At 40.9% G+C, this 19,001-nt stretch overlaps 1 protein-coding gene across 1 annotated transcript in view; it reads right to left on the bottom strand.

Annotated features, from left to right (window-relative positions):
* LOC123344054 (myocardial zonula adherens protein-like) overlaps positions 1-19,001 on the bottom strand; it is an 88,589-nt gene that overhangs the window by 38,522 nt on the left and 31,066 nt on the right. The window contains exons 3-10 of the mRNA XM_044979793.1: positions 18,654-18,812; positions 13,815-13,907; positions 11,968-12,081; positions 10,660-10,812; positions 7,899-8,024; positions 6,850-6,978; positions 4,143-4,228; positions 3,088-3,193 (exon numbers count right to left, since the gene is read on the bottom strand). Coding sequence (XP_044835728.1) covers positions 3,088-3,193; positions 4,143-4,228; positions 6,850-6,978; positions 7,899-8,024; positions 10,660-10,812; positions 11,968-12,081; positions 13,815-13,907; positions 18,654-18,812 — 966 coding nt within the window. The remainder of the gene's footprint in view (positions 1-3,087; positions 3,194-4,142; positions 4,229-6,849; positions 6,979-7,898; positions 8,025-10,659; positions 10,813-11,967; positions 12,082-13,814; positions 13,908-18,653; positions 18,813-19,001) is intronic.

Genomic DNA, 19,001 nt, shown 5'->3' with positions numbered 1-19,001 from the left:
GATCACCTTAAAAGAAAATGAAAAAGAAGGTAGTGCCACTGAAAAGGTCCATGTGACGCTCATGATGAAATTGATTAACAAAAATGCCAATAGTTTCTTGTAATTTTACATTCCTTATGGCTGTGTGACAATATGAATTTTCCCAATTGCCATAATTTTAAAAAAGAATTCAAGGCAACAGCCTTTTATCTTAACTAAGTGGAGACTTGCACAAGGGCCAAGAAATGACTTGATTGGTGTCATACGACTTTCTATTCTCTAGGATGATGACAGTGATTAAGTTGTGCATCTGAGCAGAAAGCTTGTTTAAAAGCTCTAGAGTGATTCAAAAAGGCATTCCAAGATGAATATACGCTTCTATATTATAAGGATCCAACCAGACAAACTCACCCTTCAGTTATTTTACTGAAGTTTATGAAGTTACACTAGGAATGAATTTGGTCCAATATTTTTGTTTGCTTTTGCCAAAACACTCAATGTGGAAAGAATGTAGTTGTAGAACCTCTAGTGAGCCAAGTACGTACAATTATGTTGAGACAAATTACTAACAAGTTGCACCCATGTAATTTAGTACATATTTTGCAATAAAGACCAAAAATTAGCTCATCCTATTTAGCGTTTCTTCACAAATATTCCTGGAATCACCTTGCCTGCCCTGCATGTCATGGCTGAAGAGAGAATTCTAGTAGTTTTGTGAAAGAAGAATCTGCAGGGTGCTCATTTGCTTATCTACACTGAAATGAAATTCGAGTAATAATTCTTAATATGTTCTGCCAGTAATCAATTAAATAAATGAGCACTGGAGAGGGAGAAAATGAATCCTGTCTATGCTGTGTATAAAGGTTTTAACAACATGTTTGGAGTGGTTGGTTGATGTGTAGGTGGTGAAGCCATGAATTAGGCAGGTCATCCAAGCAAAAGCGCCAATAAAACCTTTATACTACTGTGTTATGCACCTCAGTATGTGTCTCACATTTTACACCCAGAAATAGATATTTTTGTATCCCTCTGCCTACTCATTTTCTTGCTACATATTTTTGTATCCCTCTGCCTGTAAAACTTGTCTCCCTTAATATTAAATGTACAATTAAATAGAACTCTACAGGAGAGAAAAATTATAACTAATAATTAAAACACCTCTAAAAATGGCCTAAAATATCTTTTCCACATTTAACACTATCACAATTTTAAAATTAAACGTCAAGACTAGAATGGGTTGAAAATTTTCCAATTTTGTCAAGTTTTACTCTTCAAATACATTTTTGTGAAAATTGCATCAGAACCAGCTTTAGTTAGGGGCATTCAAGATTAGAAGGAAGTGCTGCAGGGCAGACCCTCAGCTGGTATAAATCATCATAGGCCCATGAAAATCAACCAAGGATCATTCCACAGGGAATCATTTCCTCTTTCAAGTGCCAAAAAATCTTCCATACCTAGGCCTGTGAAATATTGGACATTACACTTGTCACTGCTCGAGGACAGAACACTGTCTGCATTTCAGGGAAGGAGGGGACCCATTTATTTAGGAGCATGTTTTTTAAAATGACAGCTTTTTTAAACTGCTCTGACATTTGGAACGTTAGAAGTAATCTGAGGAAAAAGAGGAATCGGTAAGAAGAGCACATGTGAGGCAGTCAAAGGCACATGATGAATGCAAATGAGCATATTGCTCTACAATTTAGCATATGAGTATCACCACACCATATGCAGTGTGTACATATGTATGCATGATGTATATGAATGTTGTATACTAATGCCTTTTATGGGGTGGAAGGATAGCTCAGTGGTTTGAGCATTGGCCTGCTAAACCCAGGGTTGTGAGTTCAATCCTTGAGGGAGCAATTTGGGGATTGGTCCTGCTTTGAGCAGGGGGTTGGACTAGATGATCTCCTGAGGTCCCTTCCAACCCTAATAATCTATGATTTGCAGTTTTGAATGTAACATCAAAATATAAATATTAAATTCTACATTTGATGTGAGGAAATTTTCAGACATTTAAAATTATGACTTGACAGCTGGCTAACATTCCAAGAACAAGGGCAAAACATCCCTATCCAGAAACCTATGTAATCATTGTCAATGCCTGATTAGCAGCAGCACCAAGCGCTGTTTTTAGCAGCAGTGTAAAAAAAAAAAAAAAAAAAAAATTTAAATGAATGTTCTCATCTTTGGAACAAGGAAAACAAACCAGGATAGAGAAATTTTCATAGCAAAGCAGTAATACCACAATACTGAATTAAGGGAGGAATTCCTATTCAAATCAGCAACAACATCCATAATAATTCTCCATCACGTTGAATGTTTGTCCAAATCTAATTGAAGGTGAATCTTCAGAGTCCTCCCTGACTACAACATTTGGGCCCAATACACTAGTACAATGTCACTCCAATTTAAACCCAATTTAATGTCCAAAACCCTATGCCATAGCATCCCAGTCTGGCCTGCCTGGGACGGTAGCTGGCCTGGCTGCTGGTAAATCAGAGTGGACTTCACACGGAAGATTGTTTTACCTTCCATTGGAGACCAACCCAGCCCCAGCTGGCTCCAGGATTAGAGAAGCATAAGGGTGGATTAAAACCACTTCTTCCGCACAGAATGTTTCATAGCTATATTACTAAAAGCAAATAATGCTTTAGCTTTTTCATTCCACAGACCACTTGGTTAGAGAAGGAACCAACCTCCTCACCCATCCAACCAATCCCCAACGCCCACTATTTGTGTGCAGCACTTCTCCATTACTCACTGCTTGATTCTGAGAGTTTCATTCCATGAACCACCTGGAAGGGATCCAGAACTACCATTGATACACGGACTATAGCCTGAGAACCACTGGTATAAACTGTTTTAACTTCCTCTTTCTGCTTTGCAATATACAAATGCATAGCTCATCCACTATTGATGCAGTAAGTATCATGGTGTAAGAAGGTAACGTGCTAAATAAAGCAGCAAACAACATGCAGAGCTTTTGATAGTGGAGCAGGCAGAAGGACTTAGAGCTCCCTCCTGGGCTATGTAGTCAGCTTTATGGCGTACAGTTAAAACCTCCAAGCAGCTGTTTAGGGAATATATTGTTTTGCTAGAGCTCACCTCTTCAACCATATGTTTGACTTTCTTCTGTTGGCAATGGACCATGTCATCCAGATGTTTGATTCGTTCTCTAAGACCAGCTGCAACCTCTTCCAGATGCTGTGACCTGATAGAAGTTATAAGAACTAAGTAAATATGTAGGAAGCCATGCAATGTAAACAAAAAACAACAAAACAAAAATAAAATAAATAAAAAAACACAATGCCAAAGTAGATCAAGAAAAGGAACCTCATTAAATAAGCCAAATTCCACTGCCAGTGTCATTTCCTATATTCGTCTAAAGTTCATTTTTATGGTTATCTGTTTGGTCATTAGTCATTGTCAGACACCACCCACTTAGCTCACCTTTACCTTACATAACAGAGCTGCCAACATTTAGAGAAGTTTCAAACCTGTTCAAACAGAATGATGATCTGGGATCTTCTAGGCACTCAGTCCTGGAGAGCTGCATGCACATTATGGTTTGTTTTAGCACTTACAAACCATTATCTGATTAAATCCCCACTTCATCACCAAGAGGCAGATATTAACCCCATGTTACGAATGAGAAAAGTAAGAGTTCACAGAATGTCCTCACTGAGCTGTCTTACAGTTCAACATAGGATGTGGTACAGAAAATGCTTTTTAAAAAATGTTGTGAATATACATACTAGAGAAAGAGGTAATTAAGATATTGATTGCAAGGATCCTAGCGGCCTGATTTTGGGTGTTCAGCACTTCTGAAAAGAGTCAGGCCTTTGTCTTTTATATCTATTTTAAAAAAGCATCACAGATGTGCATGAAATTATACTGACCTAAAAACAGATATTTCTCAGCAATGCAATGTACTCTACCTAATCCATCCTGATTGCAATCAACTTCTCTCAAAAATAAAGCTGAGAAGGATGAGTTTTTGAAAAATAAATTCTCTTGCAGTTTTCCTACATAAAATAAGGCAAATATAATTTGGGAAGGAATTATCCAGCTGGAATATATTACATCCCAAGTTAATATAACAGATTCAGGTTTGAAAAACTTAACAATGCTAGAAATCTCAGTAAGGAGTAAAAGCTCACCTCTGTCTGTCTGAATGGGTTTGATATTTTGCTCCAGATATTTGGACTTCATGTTGTATCAGTTGTTTTTGTAGCTGGTGGCGTTCCTAAACAAGAAAATGTTATTTCTCCACTTCACATTTTAAATTTAAACTCCATTAAGTATATTTTATTGTGATTTTAAGAGGCCCATAATATGTTAAACAAAAACAGAGGCTGATTCAGCTACAAGTTATTACTATATTACAAGTGAAGCATGTATTTCCAACAGCCAAGAAGCACAGAATGGGAAGAAAAAAAAAAAAAAAAGCTTGAGTAAGGAGACCCCTGAATTCTCAGCTGAGCACTAAGATAAACAGCAATGTTTTCAGTATTCAGCACCAGTTTGCCAGTGTGAAGGGGCAGTTTTGCTTGCAATTTCATATTTTGTAAGTAAGTGCGACTCTGAAGGATAAAGACATGTGAGCTGAAATGCAATTCTGAAAGAACATTATCTTTCTGACCCACAAAGGGACTCCATCCTTCTAAAATTATTATAGGTCAAAGATATGATTACATTTAAGGTCTTGGATGTAGAGATTAAATGAACCATATGACCACTGTTGATTATATGAATATCAAATTTTCTATATTGTTCCTCCAAAAGGATCTCCTGATCCAATGTATTTTGGCAGAGATAGGAGGCGTCTCCCTATTTTTCTCCCAAAATGTCTCTACTTATATTGTTCATATGTTACCCAGCATGAGTGCCGAGAGGATCCATCCACATGTAGGATCTGATCCTGCTCCACTAGAGTCAAAGTGAGTTTTGCCATTCATGTCAATGAGAGCAGGACTGGGGCCTTAAATAACAGCCAAATATTTAAAGAGCAACACAAGCACAACAGCAGGTGTTAAGCACTGACTGCATAAATTAATGAACTAAAGTAAAGTAAAAGTACAAATGTATTTCCTAACACCAAGGACCATAATGTACCATTTTACTCATTGAATACCACCTTGTAACTACGAATAAATCCACTAAACTCAGTGGGATGACTTGCAGAGTAAGGAATTACAATCTGGCCCAAAGTGATTTATCCAACATCACTGCTAACTGTTAATATAAAATAAATGAGGCTATGTCACAGCTAGATCTTAAACTGAGAAAAGTCCACCTAAATAGTTATAATCCAGTTACTGCACTTTTGTTAGCGGGGCAAAGAGGACATGTACTACATATAGTTTAAACAAGGGTTAGTAATCCCATCTAGCCAGCAAGTGTGGGTGGTGATGTTTGTTTCTCTGTATTAGCAAATAATTAGTGGTTAGATTTAAATTGAAGCTAAAGGACAACAAGAACAAAGCTTTTAAGAATTGAGTTTTATTATGTTTTAGGATTAAAATAACCAAAACCCTAAGTTCTTGTCACCACTCAGGATTTCTAGTGAGTCCTTACTTCTGCATTTCTGTCTTTTAGACAGTAAGTTCTTTGGCAGGGATTGTATTCATTTTCATATATTGAACAATGCCAAACACGCTGAAGGCACTAAACAAATAATACTGCAGACTCCATTACTGAATATAATGGAGTCACTGATAATTTGAGACTAATAATTACAATGAATTTGCCGTTAGCTGACACTGGGGGCATAAACCTGTTTCAAACATCAGGCAACTTCCAACAGACAAGGTTCAGATAATAACTGTATGTGTGAGTAGAGGCACTGCACCACTACTAGACTTCCATTAGAACAATTATCTCAAAACCAGTATGCGTTTCGCCCTGGAACAAAGTCCATAAAATAGAAGAAGGCAGGGCAGGAGATATAAGGAAATGACAGAAAACCTGCTACAACTCGTTCTACAGCAGTGCTGCTAACGTCACAAGAGATAAGCGTCTGGCAGCATTTCTGCTTCCAGGGAGTTACAAGTCAATTGTAAAAATATGCTCAAGGCTGCAGCATGGTAGACCATATTTGAGCCACGGAAAAAAAACATTTGACAATACTGAGTGCAGAGAAGTAAGGAAGAATTTTTTTGTAGATCAGAAGTAGACTAAAAACTGAAAATCTGGGGTCACTGTCAGAGTATTTTGAAAAATAATCTAAAAATAAGTTATGTGCATGGAAACATAGATGGTTGTTAACATGCACAGAAAGTCTGACATCAAAATTCAAAAGGAATTTTAGTCAGAAGTCTTAAGGGTTTCATCCTGATGTGCATGAACCTCAAGGTGCAATTCCAGTTAAAACTAATTACAATAATAGGTTTTTTCCCAATGCATTTAGATAAAAATGGTTTTATATATATGCATTTGTTAGCCAGGTAAGCTGTACATTTAAAAGATTTTATGACCATAATGAATAAAGGACCATAAAGGATCCAGAAAAAACTTGTTCAGGCTATTAAGAGATAAAATGTGTGTTTTGTTTTTTTTAAACTGTCCTTTCAAAATAAAGATTGGCCCCTTATGTGTCTCAGCTCCGAGATAGCCCTGAACGTTTTTGCAAGTAACAGCTCCTACAAACAGTAGAGTGGGCAAAGAGTGCCAACTTGCCATCGTGTGCCCTCAGCAGTCCAAGTGCTAAGAGCATGGATGGATGCAATAAAGGATTTTTTATTTTATTAACAAGAAGAAGACAGAAGTGGTGAGTGGAGTAGAGGCTATTGATCCACAGGGGACTGAAGAAACAGAGCATAGATATTGGCACCCATACTTTAACATTCTGTGTGCAGCGAAAGTTACCTCTTCCATGCGCTGAATGAACTGATCCAGCTCTCCAATCCTCTTGTCTTTTTCCTGTATACTTGTCTCTGTAATTTGCATCTTCTTATTTGCCTCCTCAATGGCCTTCAGAAGTCGATTTGTTTCTGCCTTTGAACAAACAGATTTATGTTCATATCCACAAACAATCAATAAAATTGATGAATGAAAAGTAAGGAGCTGATTTCTCTGCTATACAATGGGGTTGTTGTTTTTTTTAAAGTAGACTCAATAAAGCCAACAAATCTGGATGCCTAAGAACTGAGACTGTTTTTGCAAACCAAACATCTAGCTATAGCATCAAATATGAGTTTTGTGGCACACAAAATTTGGGTGATCAGAATTTAATATATGGCTTTAAGACTTCTCAGCAATCAGCTTTAAAAACAAAAAATATTTGCACACCACGTGAATATTTGTTCTCCCCTCAGTGGATACACAAGTACTCAGTACTGAGAGAAGAAAACGTGCTATTCCCAAGAACAGTATGTTTAGTTACCAAAGCCTGTCACTTTTAACTGCATTTATATCTGTATCACATTACGGCTTGAGAGACTGACTTCAGTCTCAGTGGCTATCTGTGAGTAGTGCTAGATAACCTTGTTGTGATTGTCCAGAAATATACAAAACATGATCAGAGGAAGGTTTTGGGAGGAAAAAAATGCTCTCACAGGATTTCTCTACTGAAATTAATTTTTTTCTCTTGAGATTTCACTAAAGTCAGAGGATTTGTGCTTTGCATTTTCTTAGACCAGGAGTAGAAACACATTGACAAATGTAACACCCTTCATTTTCATTTTGAAATTTAAATTTTTATTGTCCATTATGTTTAGACGCTCTCTTTCTTCAGCTATAAAGCTCTAATGACTATGAAAGTTTAAAAGTTACTGTAATGAGGCATGAAAGGAAAAGAAACTGGTGTACAAATAAATTTAAGACTTCGATTCTGGTGTTACATTTGTCAATATAATTTAAGGACTGTACTTCAAACACTGAACTGAAGAAAACTCTTACAGACTGGCTGTACGTACTATTAGAGTTTCTTTCTCGGCTATATGTTTCTGTTCTTCTTGTTTTAGTTTGTCTTCATACTGGCTGTACAGTCTTCTGGTCATCTCTCTCATTACATCAGCATTGGCTTCTTGAGAGCATTCTACCTATAGGCGTTAACAAAAAAGAGAGAACTTTTACAGCTGAACCACCTCCAGGTGAAGCATTGCTGGAGACAAGAAAAATGGAGCTCAAACAAACCAAAAGGTAGAGATGTAACTATGTTTATAGTTAGAGACTTCCCCTAGTATTGTTACAAAAATATACTCCACTACTAAGCCCGAGTCTCAGTTACACCAAATCCACATTACAGAACTCTGGCAGTGTAAAGGGGCCTTTCAAATGGGTGTAAGTTACAATTACACCAACTTTAGAACCCCTTCACACTGCCAGAGTTAAAGTGCTATTAGTGTAACTGAGAATCAGGCCTTACCCTTTATTAAGTTCTCTCATGACACTCTCTCACACACTTGAAGTTTGCTCCTTGGTATGAAGAATAATTTAAAATTCTCTAATTTTACATGAGTGTAGCTTAGAAATAAGCCTGAACCAAAACCCATATTCAAATGCCCATGAACTTTGCAGTGATCAAAATCCAGATCCAATATTTACATTTTGAGCCCATCTGTGCTGTAGACTGAAATAAAAGCCAAATAAAACAAAACTAAACAAAATAGCTTTGCTAGGACTTGATTCTCCTCTTACTTGCTCTGCTGCAAATCTGGAGTGACACCATTAAAGTCATGGGAGTTACCCTGATCTAAGTGAGAGGAGAATCTAGTCCTACAAAGCTATTAACTTAGTGTTATTTACATTGGTGTTAATCATGGTAATAAGAAAAGAATCAGGCACTTAGTGTTTAATGCTGGTACTCTGAGTGCTCATGCTTATAAAAGATTTCTGTTTTGAGCATCTGGGTTATCTTGTTTCAAGGACTGCAGGATTTATCAAACCCTTACACTGTCTTACTCAGTGGGAACAAACTGTTCAAAAGTTTATTGCACTGCATACAAATAAAAAGATATTTTGTCTTCTGAATAGGGACAGATCTCTCGGAAGGATTCCATTTGCACTGTAGATGCCTTCTGTGGCATCTGACCCAGATCGCTACATTAGGACAGAGGGCAAGTTTCTGCCAATACAATCAAAAGGAACAGGAATTAAATCAAGTTTCCTTAAAGTATACACTGAACCTCCAGAGTTACAGTAATGTGGTTACAAACAACAAACTAGGAAAGCAGAGTTGCAACAGTTCAACCCTAACCTCCCTAAAAAGTGTCAAAATGGAGTATAATTTCCTGTGCCACCTCTCCCACATTCCTTTGTTTACAATTTGGGTGGCCACTGCACTAACTAACAACATTCTCAGGTGAGAATATAAAAGAAATGATTCAAGTAAACAGAGAGAAATGGACCCGACTGACGGTAATAAAGGAAGCTGGTAATTTTTGCCTTTTCACAGCCAACCCCCATAATATCATATCCTCTTCTTACTCCCCCTTCCCCTCCCCCCACCCCCCAAAATCAAAAATCAGATCTGGTGGATGTTTCTGCATATGACTTAACAAGCAACTTTTACTATGCCAACATGTGCTTAACTTTTAGCATATGATCACATTCCATTGATGCCAACTTGCTTGACATTAAGCACATGCTTAAGTGCTTCACTGAATTGAGGCATAAGGATGAATTCTGCCCTGAGACATCACACATAGATTTCCCTCACTTCATGTTTGGGCCAGGACATGTCCTCAAGATTAGGATAAACTACAAATTTCTGTTTTGAAATCCTGATTTCTTTTCCTCTACTCTCTTCCTTTGATTATCCTTTCCTTCTTTTTATTCCCTACAGACCACAGCAGATGCAAGCAACACATCTACTCTACACAAACCAAGTAAAACTATTGTTGAAAGGAAATTAGAACATAAAAATACATTAATAAGCTTCAAAGAATCCTGTGGCACCTTATAGACTAACAGATGTTTTGCAGCATGAGCTTTCGTGGGTGAATGCCCACTTCGTCGGGCATTCACCCACGAAAGCTCATGCTGCAAAACATCTGTTAGTCTATAAGGTGCCACAGGATTCTTTGCTGCTTTTACAGAACCAGACTAACACGGCTACCCCTCTGATAATTAATAAGCTTGTCCCCCCCCCCCCTTCATTTGAAGGATCTGGGCCATCTATCTCTATGCACCAATGTAGGATACAAGAGCCCCTAAGATAATAATCTGTTTCTGAATTATTTAAATGTCAGTAAGTCAGTGGTCATCTATTTTCATGGAAGGTATTTAATGTATTTTTTTTAAAAATATTTCTGATACTGCATGATTGTTCCAAGTTATTTGAAATGCTGTTAACTGCTCCGATATGATTTAATGGAAGCTTCCAAATGCAAGACAGTTGAGCTCATAAAAAAAAGGCCCATATGATAACTCCAGCTTGCGTTTCATTCCCTTGTGCTTACTTGAAAAGCTGTCCCACAACTAACTTCTCTTTTCAGGGTAATTTGCTATTAGGATGCACCTCTCTTGCCCAATAAATACTGTACATGTGCACAAAACAGATTTCTGATGAAAAATTGTGAAAGGTACAGTACTGCCTGTCAATAACACTCCATGGATGGTCGGTGAAGAACTCTACACAAATGTGGCCAAATCTCTTTTTCCAAGCAATTAATCTCATTGACTCAGCAATGTCCTTATTGCACAATATGAATAAGGGGAGTTTACATACTGTACCTTTAGTTTCAGTAGCTGGTTTTCAACTTGGGCAGTTTCCAGCTGTTTTTGCTTTTCTTTCAGTTTTTCCATGGACTGCTCATGTGTGTGTTTTAAATTCCTTATTTGATCCCTTATATCTGTGTTCTCCAAACTAACATCCACTAAAGTTTTCTAAAATACACACAATGAAATACACAATTTGAAATAGTAATAACAACAAAAATCATGATTTGACCAATCTACCACAAGAGGCTTTCTGCAATATTTAGAATATTTTACAGTTTACTGTTTTGTTGACATAGTATTAACATAGTTAATAGCTTTGGCCATTTAAAAGTATGGTTTCCAATTATTTGCTTTACCAAAAAAATCTCTCCATAAGAGCATGTTCATTCAAATGGAGTCCCAGAGAGCTGTGATCCAGAGGCAGGGGCGGCTCCAGGCACCAGCACGCCAAGCACGTGCCTGGGTCGGCAAGCCACGGGGGGCGCTCTGCCAGTCACCGCGAGGGTGGCAGGCAGGTTGCCTTTGGCAGCATGCCGGCGGAGGGTCCACTGGTCCCGCGGCTTTGGCGGACCTCCCGCAGGCGTGCCGCCGAAGGCAGCCTGCCTGCCGTGCTTGGGGTGGCAAAATACCTAGAGCCGCCCCTGTCCAGAGTAAGGGACGTGTATGCATTACAGTGCAAACACCACTTCCATTTTATACTGTAATATAACTGAAGTGAAATGTTGGACTTTCCCCTCCATTTTTCCCCTCTCCAAATGCCAAATTTTAAGATGATAAACCTGAAAACGCGGAAGTTTGACACCAGGGGAAAAGAGAGTCAAGGAGGCTAGCTGCAATGGATGCCAAGCTGAAAACATTTTTATAAACAAGAAAAATGACCTTTGTATGTTTACAGGAGTGGCTACTCAATATTTGTAAATTTTTTTTAAAAATCATTGAAATTTCCATCAATAGAAAACAATAGTGGGACAAAATCATGTGATGTGTCATTGGTTTGTAAAATATGGAAAGAGTCTCCGTTTTACCTTTAATTTTCCATTAAGCAAAGGCCAAGGGCTTTCACCAGCTGCAATGGAGCGAAACAACACTATATATTATAGTATAGCCTTTCAGCCAGCAAAAATCCTGGATTTTTCTTAAGTTTATCATTTATCTGTTTTAAATGTTCTTAGTGACATTTGATGGTTAAGATCCAAATGTGTATCTAACCATCATCCATCCCTCATGTATACTGTTAAACTGATGGCACAAGAGGGAGTCTAGGATGGTGGCTGATGATGGATCAGGCCATCCTCTTTGATAGAGCTATTAACAGCATACCTGCAACTCAATTGATGCTGATGTCAAGGAGCTGTTCATTTCACTGAAGCTGTCCAAGGCTGCAGCCTGCACTTGCATGTGACTCTCTAAGGATTCCTTTTCAACATTTGTTATCTGAACAGATTAAGAAAAGATATTAAAAAACAATCCTCAAATTTTAAAATTCTTTCAAACGGATGATAGCTGCCACCAACTTAACACTGGAGAGACAACAGGTTAAAAACAATGGGATTAAGAGGAGTTTGAATCTCTAGGTAAAATTTTCTCTATTGGAAATCCTGTGTTAACCAAAACTTCATTTTAAAAACTTAAATTTTGGCCTTGGAAGCAAGCTATGCTGAGATACAGAAGCAGTTTTTCAGTGTCTTCTCACGATGTGTGCCATCATGCACATTAACCACAGCAAGGACTTAAGCGCTAACTCTTGTAGTCATGAAGAGAACTTTCTTCTAGCTAAACTTGGTAGAAGAAATTCATCCTTGTGCAGAGGGAATTCATCCCTTTTGGTGCTTAATTGGGGCTTACCCGGTGCATAGGCCTCGTGCTGACCCTGTGCACAGAGGCAAGTTTCACCCAATAAGAACTCCTGCAGAGTTTGTCTCACCTTGAAGTTGTACTTTGCATATTTTTAAATTTTGCCGGTTTTCAAAAAGAAAAGATTCTGGTTTATAAAAAACATTGTGTATCTCTAGAAACTACTGTGAGGATCTCCATGAAAGATCAGAACTGCAAATGCATATAAGAGCATTCCAGCAGGTGAAACAACACTCGTACTCATTTACTGTTATTTAGATAGCATGGTAAATTTTCACAATACTTTAGAGTAGCTAAAATATACAGACCCCCAAATTGACAAAGTCTCTGCCCCAAACAGTACACAAACCAAACACACACAAAGAGATACAGGACAGCTGTTTATTAGCTGTCTGTGTCTTCAGTGCACAACTGAACAGGTAGGAGTAGGAGGATGTTTGACAGCTGTTTACTGGGAAATCTGCATTAGGCACATGGGGTGGAGTGCAAGAGGACATACAGTCAGGAGTAGGTGAAGGAAAGATATGGAACAGCTTAGAAAGAGGCTTGGGTGGAGTGCAGGGAGCACGACATGGTGTAGGAGCAGACGGGACCAGGAACGCAGGGAAGCAAGTAAAAAGCTTTGAAGATAACAAACATGAGATTAAATGTGAGAGTGAGCAGTGGGGTGGAACCAACAAACATTTACTATGTTTGAACTTTACATACAGAAGAAAAAGTGATCAACCAACAAACCATAAGGTTGATTACATACTGTAGTAAGTTACAAAGGCTGGAATTTAGTTTACTGGAATGACCCATTGAGTTGCAAAAGTGACTTCCAGTAAGCAACAGACATCAGGTTCTTGTATAACCCCCAGTCAGTTAATTTGTCAGCCCACAGGACAGTAGCTTTCTAGGATAAACACCATCCTCAAGTCAGTATTGGAATATTAATCATACATAATCACACAGGCAATGTAATCAACGGTAGTCTTTATTTACAAAAAGTAGGTAATGGGGTGGTTCTGTCATGCTCCTTTACATGATCAGACCTGAAGAAGAGCTCAGCATAAGCTCAAAAGCTTCTCTCTCTCACCAACAGAAGTTGATCCACCTTGACTCTCTAATGCTCTTTTACAGACAGAAAAAGCCTCTGCTCTGTTTTCATTTTGCTTGAAAAATACAAAGTACTAAAGGCATGAAAAATAATGAACTTAAATGGCTCTAAAACATGATTTGTTTCATGCTACATACTGTCTTTCATAAAACATGTTTATAGGTAACCTTGTCTGGTTCACCTCTTATGACATTATAAATAAATGTGAACTTACTGTTAATTCATTTGTAAGTTGCTGTATTTTCCGTTTCATTTCACTATACTCTCCATACATTTTCTTTCTTACTTTTTCCAAAGTTGCTCTCACCTGTAGTCAGGCAAATTATAAGCCTTTGTTATTCAGCCTTTATCACAAATATAATTTAGATTAGAAACCAGACAACAATGTGCTCCAAAGACCAAGATCACCTACAGCGATCACCATTGCTAAGCCAATGCTTGTTCACTGTAACATTTGTAATTCCCTGGAAGAAGTGTCTTAGACACCACTGTGTAGTAGCTGAGGGTTAATTTACCTTTTAAGGCATCTATCTGTATAAACACTCATTTGCATGAATTTAGAAACATAATTAATTTCATCACTAGATTCCAAAAAATAGGCTATTCACCAATTTGATTTTAATACAAAAATTAAGCATAATTAAAAATAACTGCAGGTATAAATTGTTATTTCCTTTATGTATTTTTAACACTGGAAACAAAACTGAGTTAGCTCGGTTAATCAAACATGAACAGAAGCAATTTTCTAGCTCAGGATTAACTAGGGTTCACAAAGGCCACATCTAAATATATAAATGTTCCCTTACATGCTACCTTCCAGATACATAGTTAGAGGTCGCCCTTTTCACTCAGTCATATGATTACCTATCAGACTGATTAGGTATAGTACAACAGTGAGCGTAGTTGGGCTTATGCACAGCTGGAGTCAGGTGTGGAGGCACTGAAAGGCGGCCACATTCATGTGTAAGTATGTAATAAAAGGGTTCTCAGGACGCATTTTTTGGTGGCCTCAGAGTGCAGCCACCAACTCTTGCTGATGGCCAGTCTCACACTTTTTCCTAAAACACTTAATTAGCTTTAGGGAAAAAAGTTAATATGCACGTACACATGTCCAAATCATTGTAATTTATTTACTGCTAGCTAGTAAGTCTGTTGAGAAAAGTGATATTAACAAACATACAAGTATCACTTTTCACAGCAGACTGACTCAGCCCTGCCAAGCCTGGGGACAAATTAAGCCCTGGATGCGGGGCCAGGGGAGGCAACAGGGGACTAGAGCCTGAAGCCCTGCCGCCGGAGCCTGCTGCTGCACAGCCAGAGCCCAGGACTGGAGCCTGATGCCCCAGGGCTGAACCCCAAAGCCTGAGCCCCACCACCCCTGGGAAGGTGGGGAACTCACTGGGTACCTGCTCCTCCATCGTTGTGCCCCAGGTTTCTCCAGAGGGGGGGAAGGGCCCAACCCCTGTTGGTGGCCCCAGCAACCAACACCAAGGCAGGGCATCCAGGAGCAACAGGGAGGGGGAGGGAGGCTGTATCCGCAAGCAGCGGCGTCTCCAGGCACCAGCACTCCAAGCACGTGCCTGGGGCGGCAAGCTATGGGGGGCGCCCTGCTGGTAGCTGTGAGGGTGGCAGTCAGGCTGCCTTCTGTGGCGTTTCTGCGGGAGGTCCGCCGGTCCCACAAATTGGGCGGCTGGTACGCTGAATCCGAGGGACCGGGGACCTCCCAAAGGCGCACCGCCGAAGGCAGCCTGCCTGCCATGCTTGGGGTGGCAAAAAAGCTAGAGCTGCCCCTGGCCACAAGAAATGTCCCTGGTAGTCGCATTTGGCCATGCTGGCTGCATTTGAGAAATGCTGCTTTAGGGGGTGCACTCTCAGAAAGGGGTTTGTGCTGCATGGCCATGCCCCAAACCATGTAGTCCTGCCCCCTTAGGAATGTGCACAGCTGAAAGCACCAGGAGCTCTCTCTCCTTCCCTTGCCACACACCATTCCTTGTGCTCAAAAAATAACCCAGTAGCGTCTCTCCCCACTAGCGCACCTACCCAGAGAGCTATGATTTGACCCAATATTTTTAGTCTATTTTAAGTTTAAATGTTAAACATCACTTTATATGCATATATGTAGTGAAAACAGACTTTGATTTAACACCTTGACTTGCATCTTTGCAGCACAACATCGGGAGGAGAGGGGAGCAAAGTTTATGAATTGGTTTAGTTGAATGCAGCTTTACATGGAGAGAGAGAGGATCACACCTACCCCCAACCTCTATACATAGCACTTCCAGAATCAAAGCCTAAAAATTTGTTCTTGTCAGACTTTTATATTAAAAAAATATGACAGACAGACAGGCAGGCTGGCCGGCCCTTTTGGCTGTTTTTGAGAATCTGTTCGGACAACACTGCTGCCATCCTTTGGATTGGAGGACACACTCTTCATTTTAATACTTGTCTGGACCTAAGGCTTTGATCCAAATAATAAGTGTGTATTTACATAGATTCATACTTCAATAGGCACAAAATGACCCGGGGGGGGCATAGGGAGGGGTCTGAAGTTTTAAACAGGACATGTCTGTGAGCTGGCATACTGTGTGAGGAAAAAAGCCAACGATGAGGACAGCACTAGGGCAAACCAAGCCAACCCAGCAAATCCAAGGACATGCTGTCCAATCAAAGTTCTTTGGGGCAGCATCCGTCTCTGTTATGTGTAGGTACAGTGCCTGGCACAATGGAGTCTGGATCCATGATTGGAGCCCCTAGGTCAGTGGTCTCCAACTTTTTTACACCCAAGATCACTTTTTGAATCTAAGGGCAACCCAGGATCTACCCTGCCTCTTCCCCGAGGCTGCGCCCCTTCCCACTCACTCCATCCCTCACTGTCCCCCACACTCACTCACTTTCACCGGGCTGGGGTGGGGGTTGGCGTTCGGGGGGGGGGCCTCTGGGCTAAGGCCAAAGGGTTACGCAGTGTGGGAGGGGGCTCTGGGCTGAGCCTGGGGCAGGGGGTTGAGGTGCAGGTGGGGGTAAGGGGAGCAAACTCTAGGAGGAAGTTTGGGTGGAGGACGGGTCTCCAAGCTGGGGCAGAGTGTTGGGGTGCAGGAGGCGGTACAGGGTGATGGCTCTGAGAGGGGGCTTAGGGCTGGGGTGCAGGAGGGGGTTCGGGGTGCTGGCTCCAGGCAGGGGCTCAGGGCTGAGTTGCGGCCTCCCACCGGGCAGCACTTACCTCAGGTGGCTCCCAGTCGGTAGCAGGTGCAGTGAGACTAAGGCAGGCTCCCTGCATACCCCGGCCACACACCGCTCCTGCAGCCCCTGCGGGGAAGGGGGGCATGTGCCTCCACATGCTGCCCCTCTCTGCAAGCACCGCTTCCACAGCTCTCCCAGCCAATGGGAGCTGCGGGGCAGTGCTTGCAGGCAGGAGCTGCACGCAGAGGTAGACCCCTGCCCCCTGTCCCCGGGGGGCACCGCTGGCTGCATCCGGGGGTGGCGCGGGGCCAGGGTAGGGAATCTGCCTTAGTTGTTGCCACGCTGCACCGCCAGAGATTGCAATTGACTGGGAGATTCTCAAGGATCGACTAGTCGATCGCGATTGACTGGTTGGTGACCATTAGCCCTAGGTGCTACTTCAATAACAATACCACCACCATTTTGGCTCCCATCATTGTAGCATTTAACTATCAAAGCAGTAGGCTGATAATGGATCAGCTCTGCTCACTTGCCACAGCCAGGGGCGGCTCTAGGGATTTTGCCGCCCCAAGCACGGCAGGCAGGCTGCCTCCGGCGGTTTGCCTGCGGGAGGTCCACCGAAGCCATGGGACTAGCGGACCCTCCGCAGGCAAACCGCCGGAGGCCGCCTGCCTGCCGCCCTTGCGGCGCCGGCAGAGCGCCCCCCCGCGGCTTGCTGCTCCAAGCACGCACTTGGCATGCTGGGGCCTGGAGCCGCCCCTGGCCACTGCCCTGCATCCTGTGTAGTCATTTACACCAGTCAGAATGAGAGCATTTGACACTTCATTTACACCAGTGAAAAGTACCATACAAAGGACAGGTCAATGGTGAATTGAGCCCAGAATATTTAGAAAGAGGGCAAGTTTCCTCAACTACAAGAAGCCACTTGGTAAGAGAGAATCAGTGATCCCTGACTATTAGAAAATGGCCTAACACAAAGATACAGCCTGCGAGTGCCTGTAAGCAAACACAAGCAGATATTAGGAATCAACATTATTACATCCCCTTAAATTGTTAGCCTGACTCGCAGCAATCCTCTCTTTTATATGAAAGTTGATCTCTTGAACTTGAAATCAGTATAGCATCATCTGCACTGGCCAGCTTCCGTAAACTGGCTTCAGGGGTGGGATGGAATAAAGAGAGAAGGATGGATTATTTGCTTTGTGCTAATTAGTGGAATTACTAACTAAGCCTAGAGGGTCAAAGATCCACAGATGGAATGTTTAACTCCTGCATGATTGCGGCACTGAAGTCAGTCTTACCAGCGGCACTGAATTTACACTTCTTTCAGGAGAGCTGTTACTTATAGTTACCTATGGGAATGATAGCTTCTCTTATTAGCCAATACTATCTGTACAGTAAAATTTGTGCAAGAAGCCACTGTTATTAGGCAACCCCCTACCTTGAAGCTGCCCCAAAGTGTCCTTAAATGAATTGACTACTTTACCGTTTTAGTAGCTCACCCAGAACTGAAGAGGATGGGTTTGATCAGTCTTTCAAGTGCTGCTTAAACAATTTTCTATGTATTTGATTTCAGATTATAAGGGCTTTGGAACAGGGACCCTATGACTTGTTTGGCAGCTTACTTGCTGAACAGAAGCAGGAATGTAATGCTCTGGTCAGTGTGTGCATTAGGTATCCACCTCGTTCCCAACCCACGGAGGATGAGAGTCTGTTATAGTCCCCTGCTACAGAAAATAGGTTTTTTTGACCAGGTTGTAGAGACTCAATAAACAACAACATTACAGAAAGGATCTAGAGAACATCTGAGAACATCTAGAGATCTAGAGAACACCTGAGAACATCTTTTAAAATAAAAAATATATATATAACTCACATCTTTAATGTAATTCATCTCTTCTTTCAGCTGATGAGCTGACCACCTATAAACCACCATTTCTTTCTTATGGTTATTGTCAGTCCTGTGCACCACACCATACACCATGCCATCAGAGAACTTCCCTGTAGACATTCCATTCGGTACATGGTAGGGTTGCTATTTAAAAAACAAAACACAAACGAACAAACACCTTTTACCCTAAGTAATACTAAACACAATAACACATTCAAAACAGAAAAAGGGGGCATGCTACAGATCTGCACAGAAGGATACAGACATTCCTTAGGTCTTATATACTTGCATCATCAAGGAATGAGAGAAGTTTCATTAGTCTTAACAGAAATT

This window comes from Mauremys mutica, chromosome 11 (genome assembly GCF_020497125.1).
Source record: "Mauremys mutica isolate MM-2020 ecotype Southern chromosome 11, ASM2049712v1, whole genome shotgun sequence".
NCBI lineage: Eukaryota > Metazoa > Chordata > Testudines > Geoemydidae > Mauremys > Mauremys mutica.
This window is presented reverse-complemented; position numbering and strand designations above follow the sequence as displayed.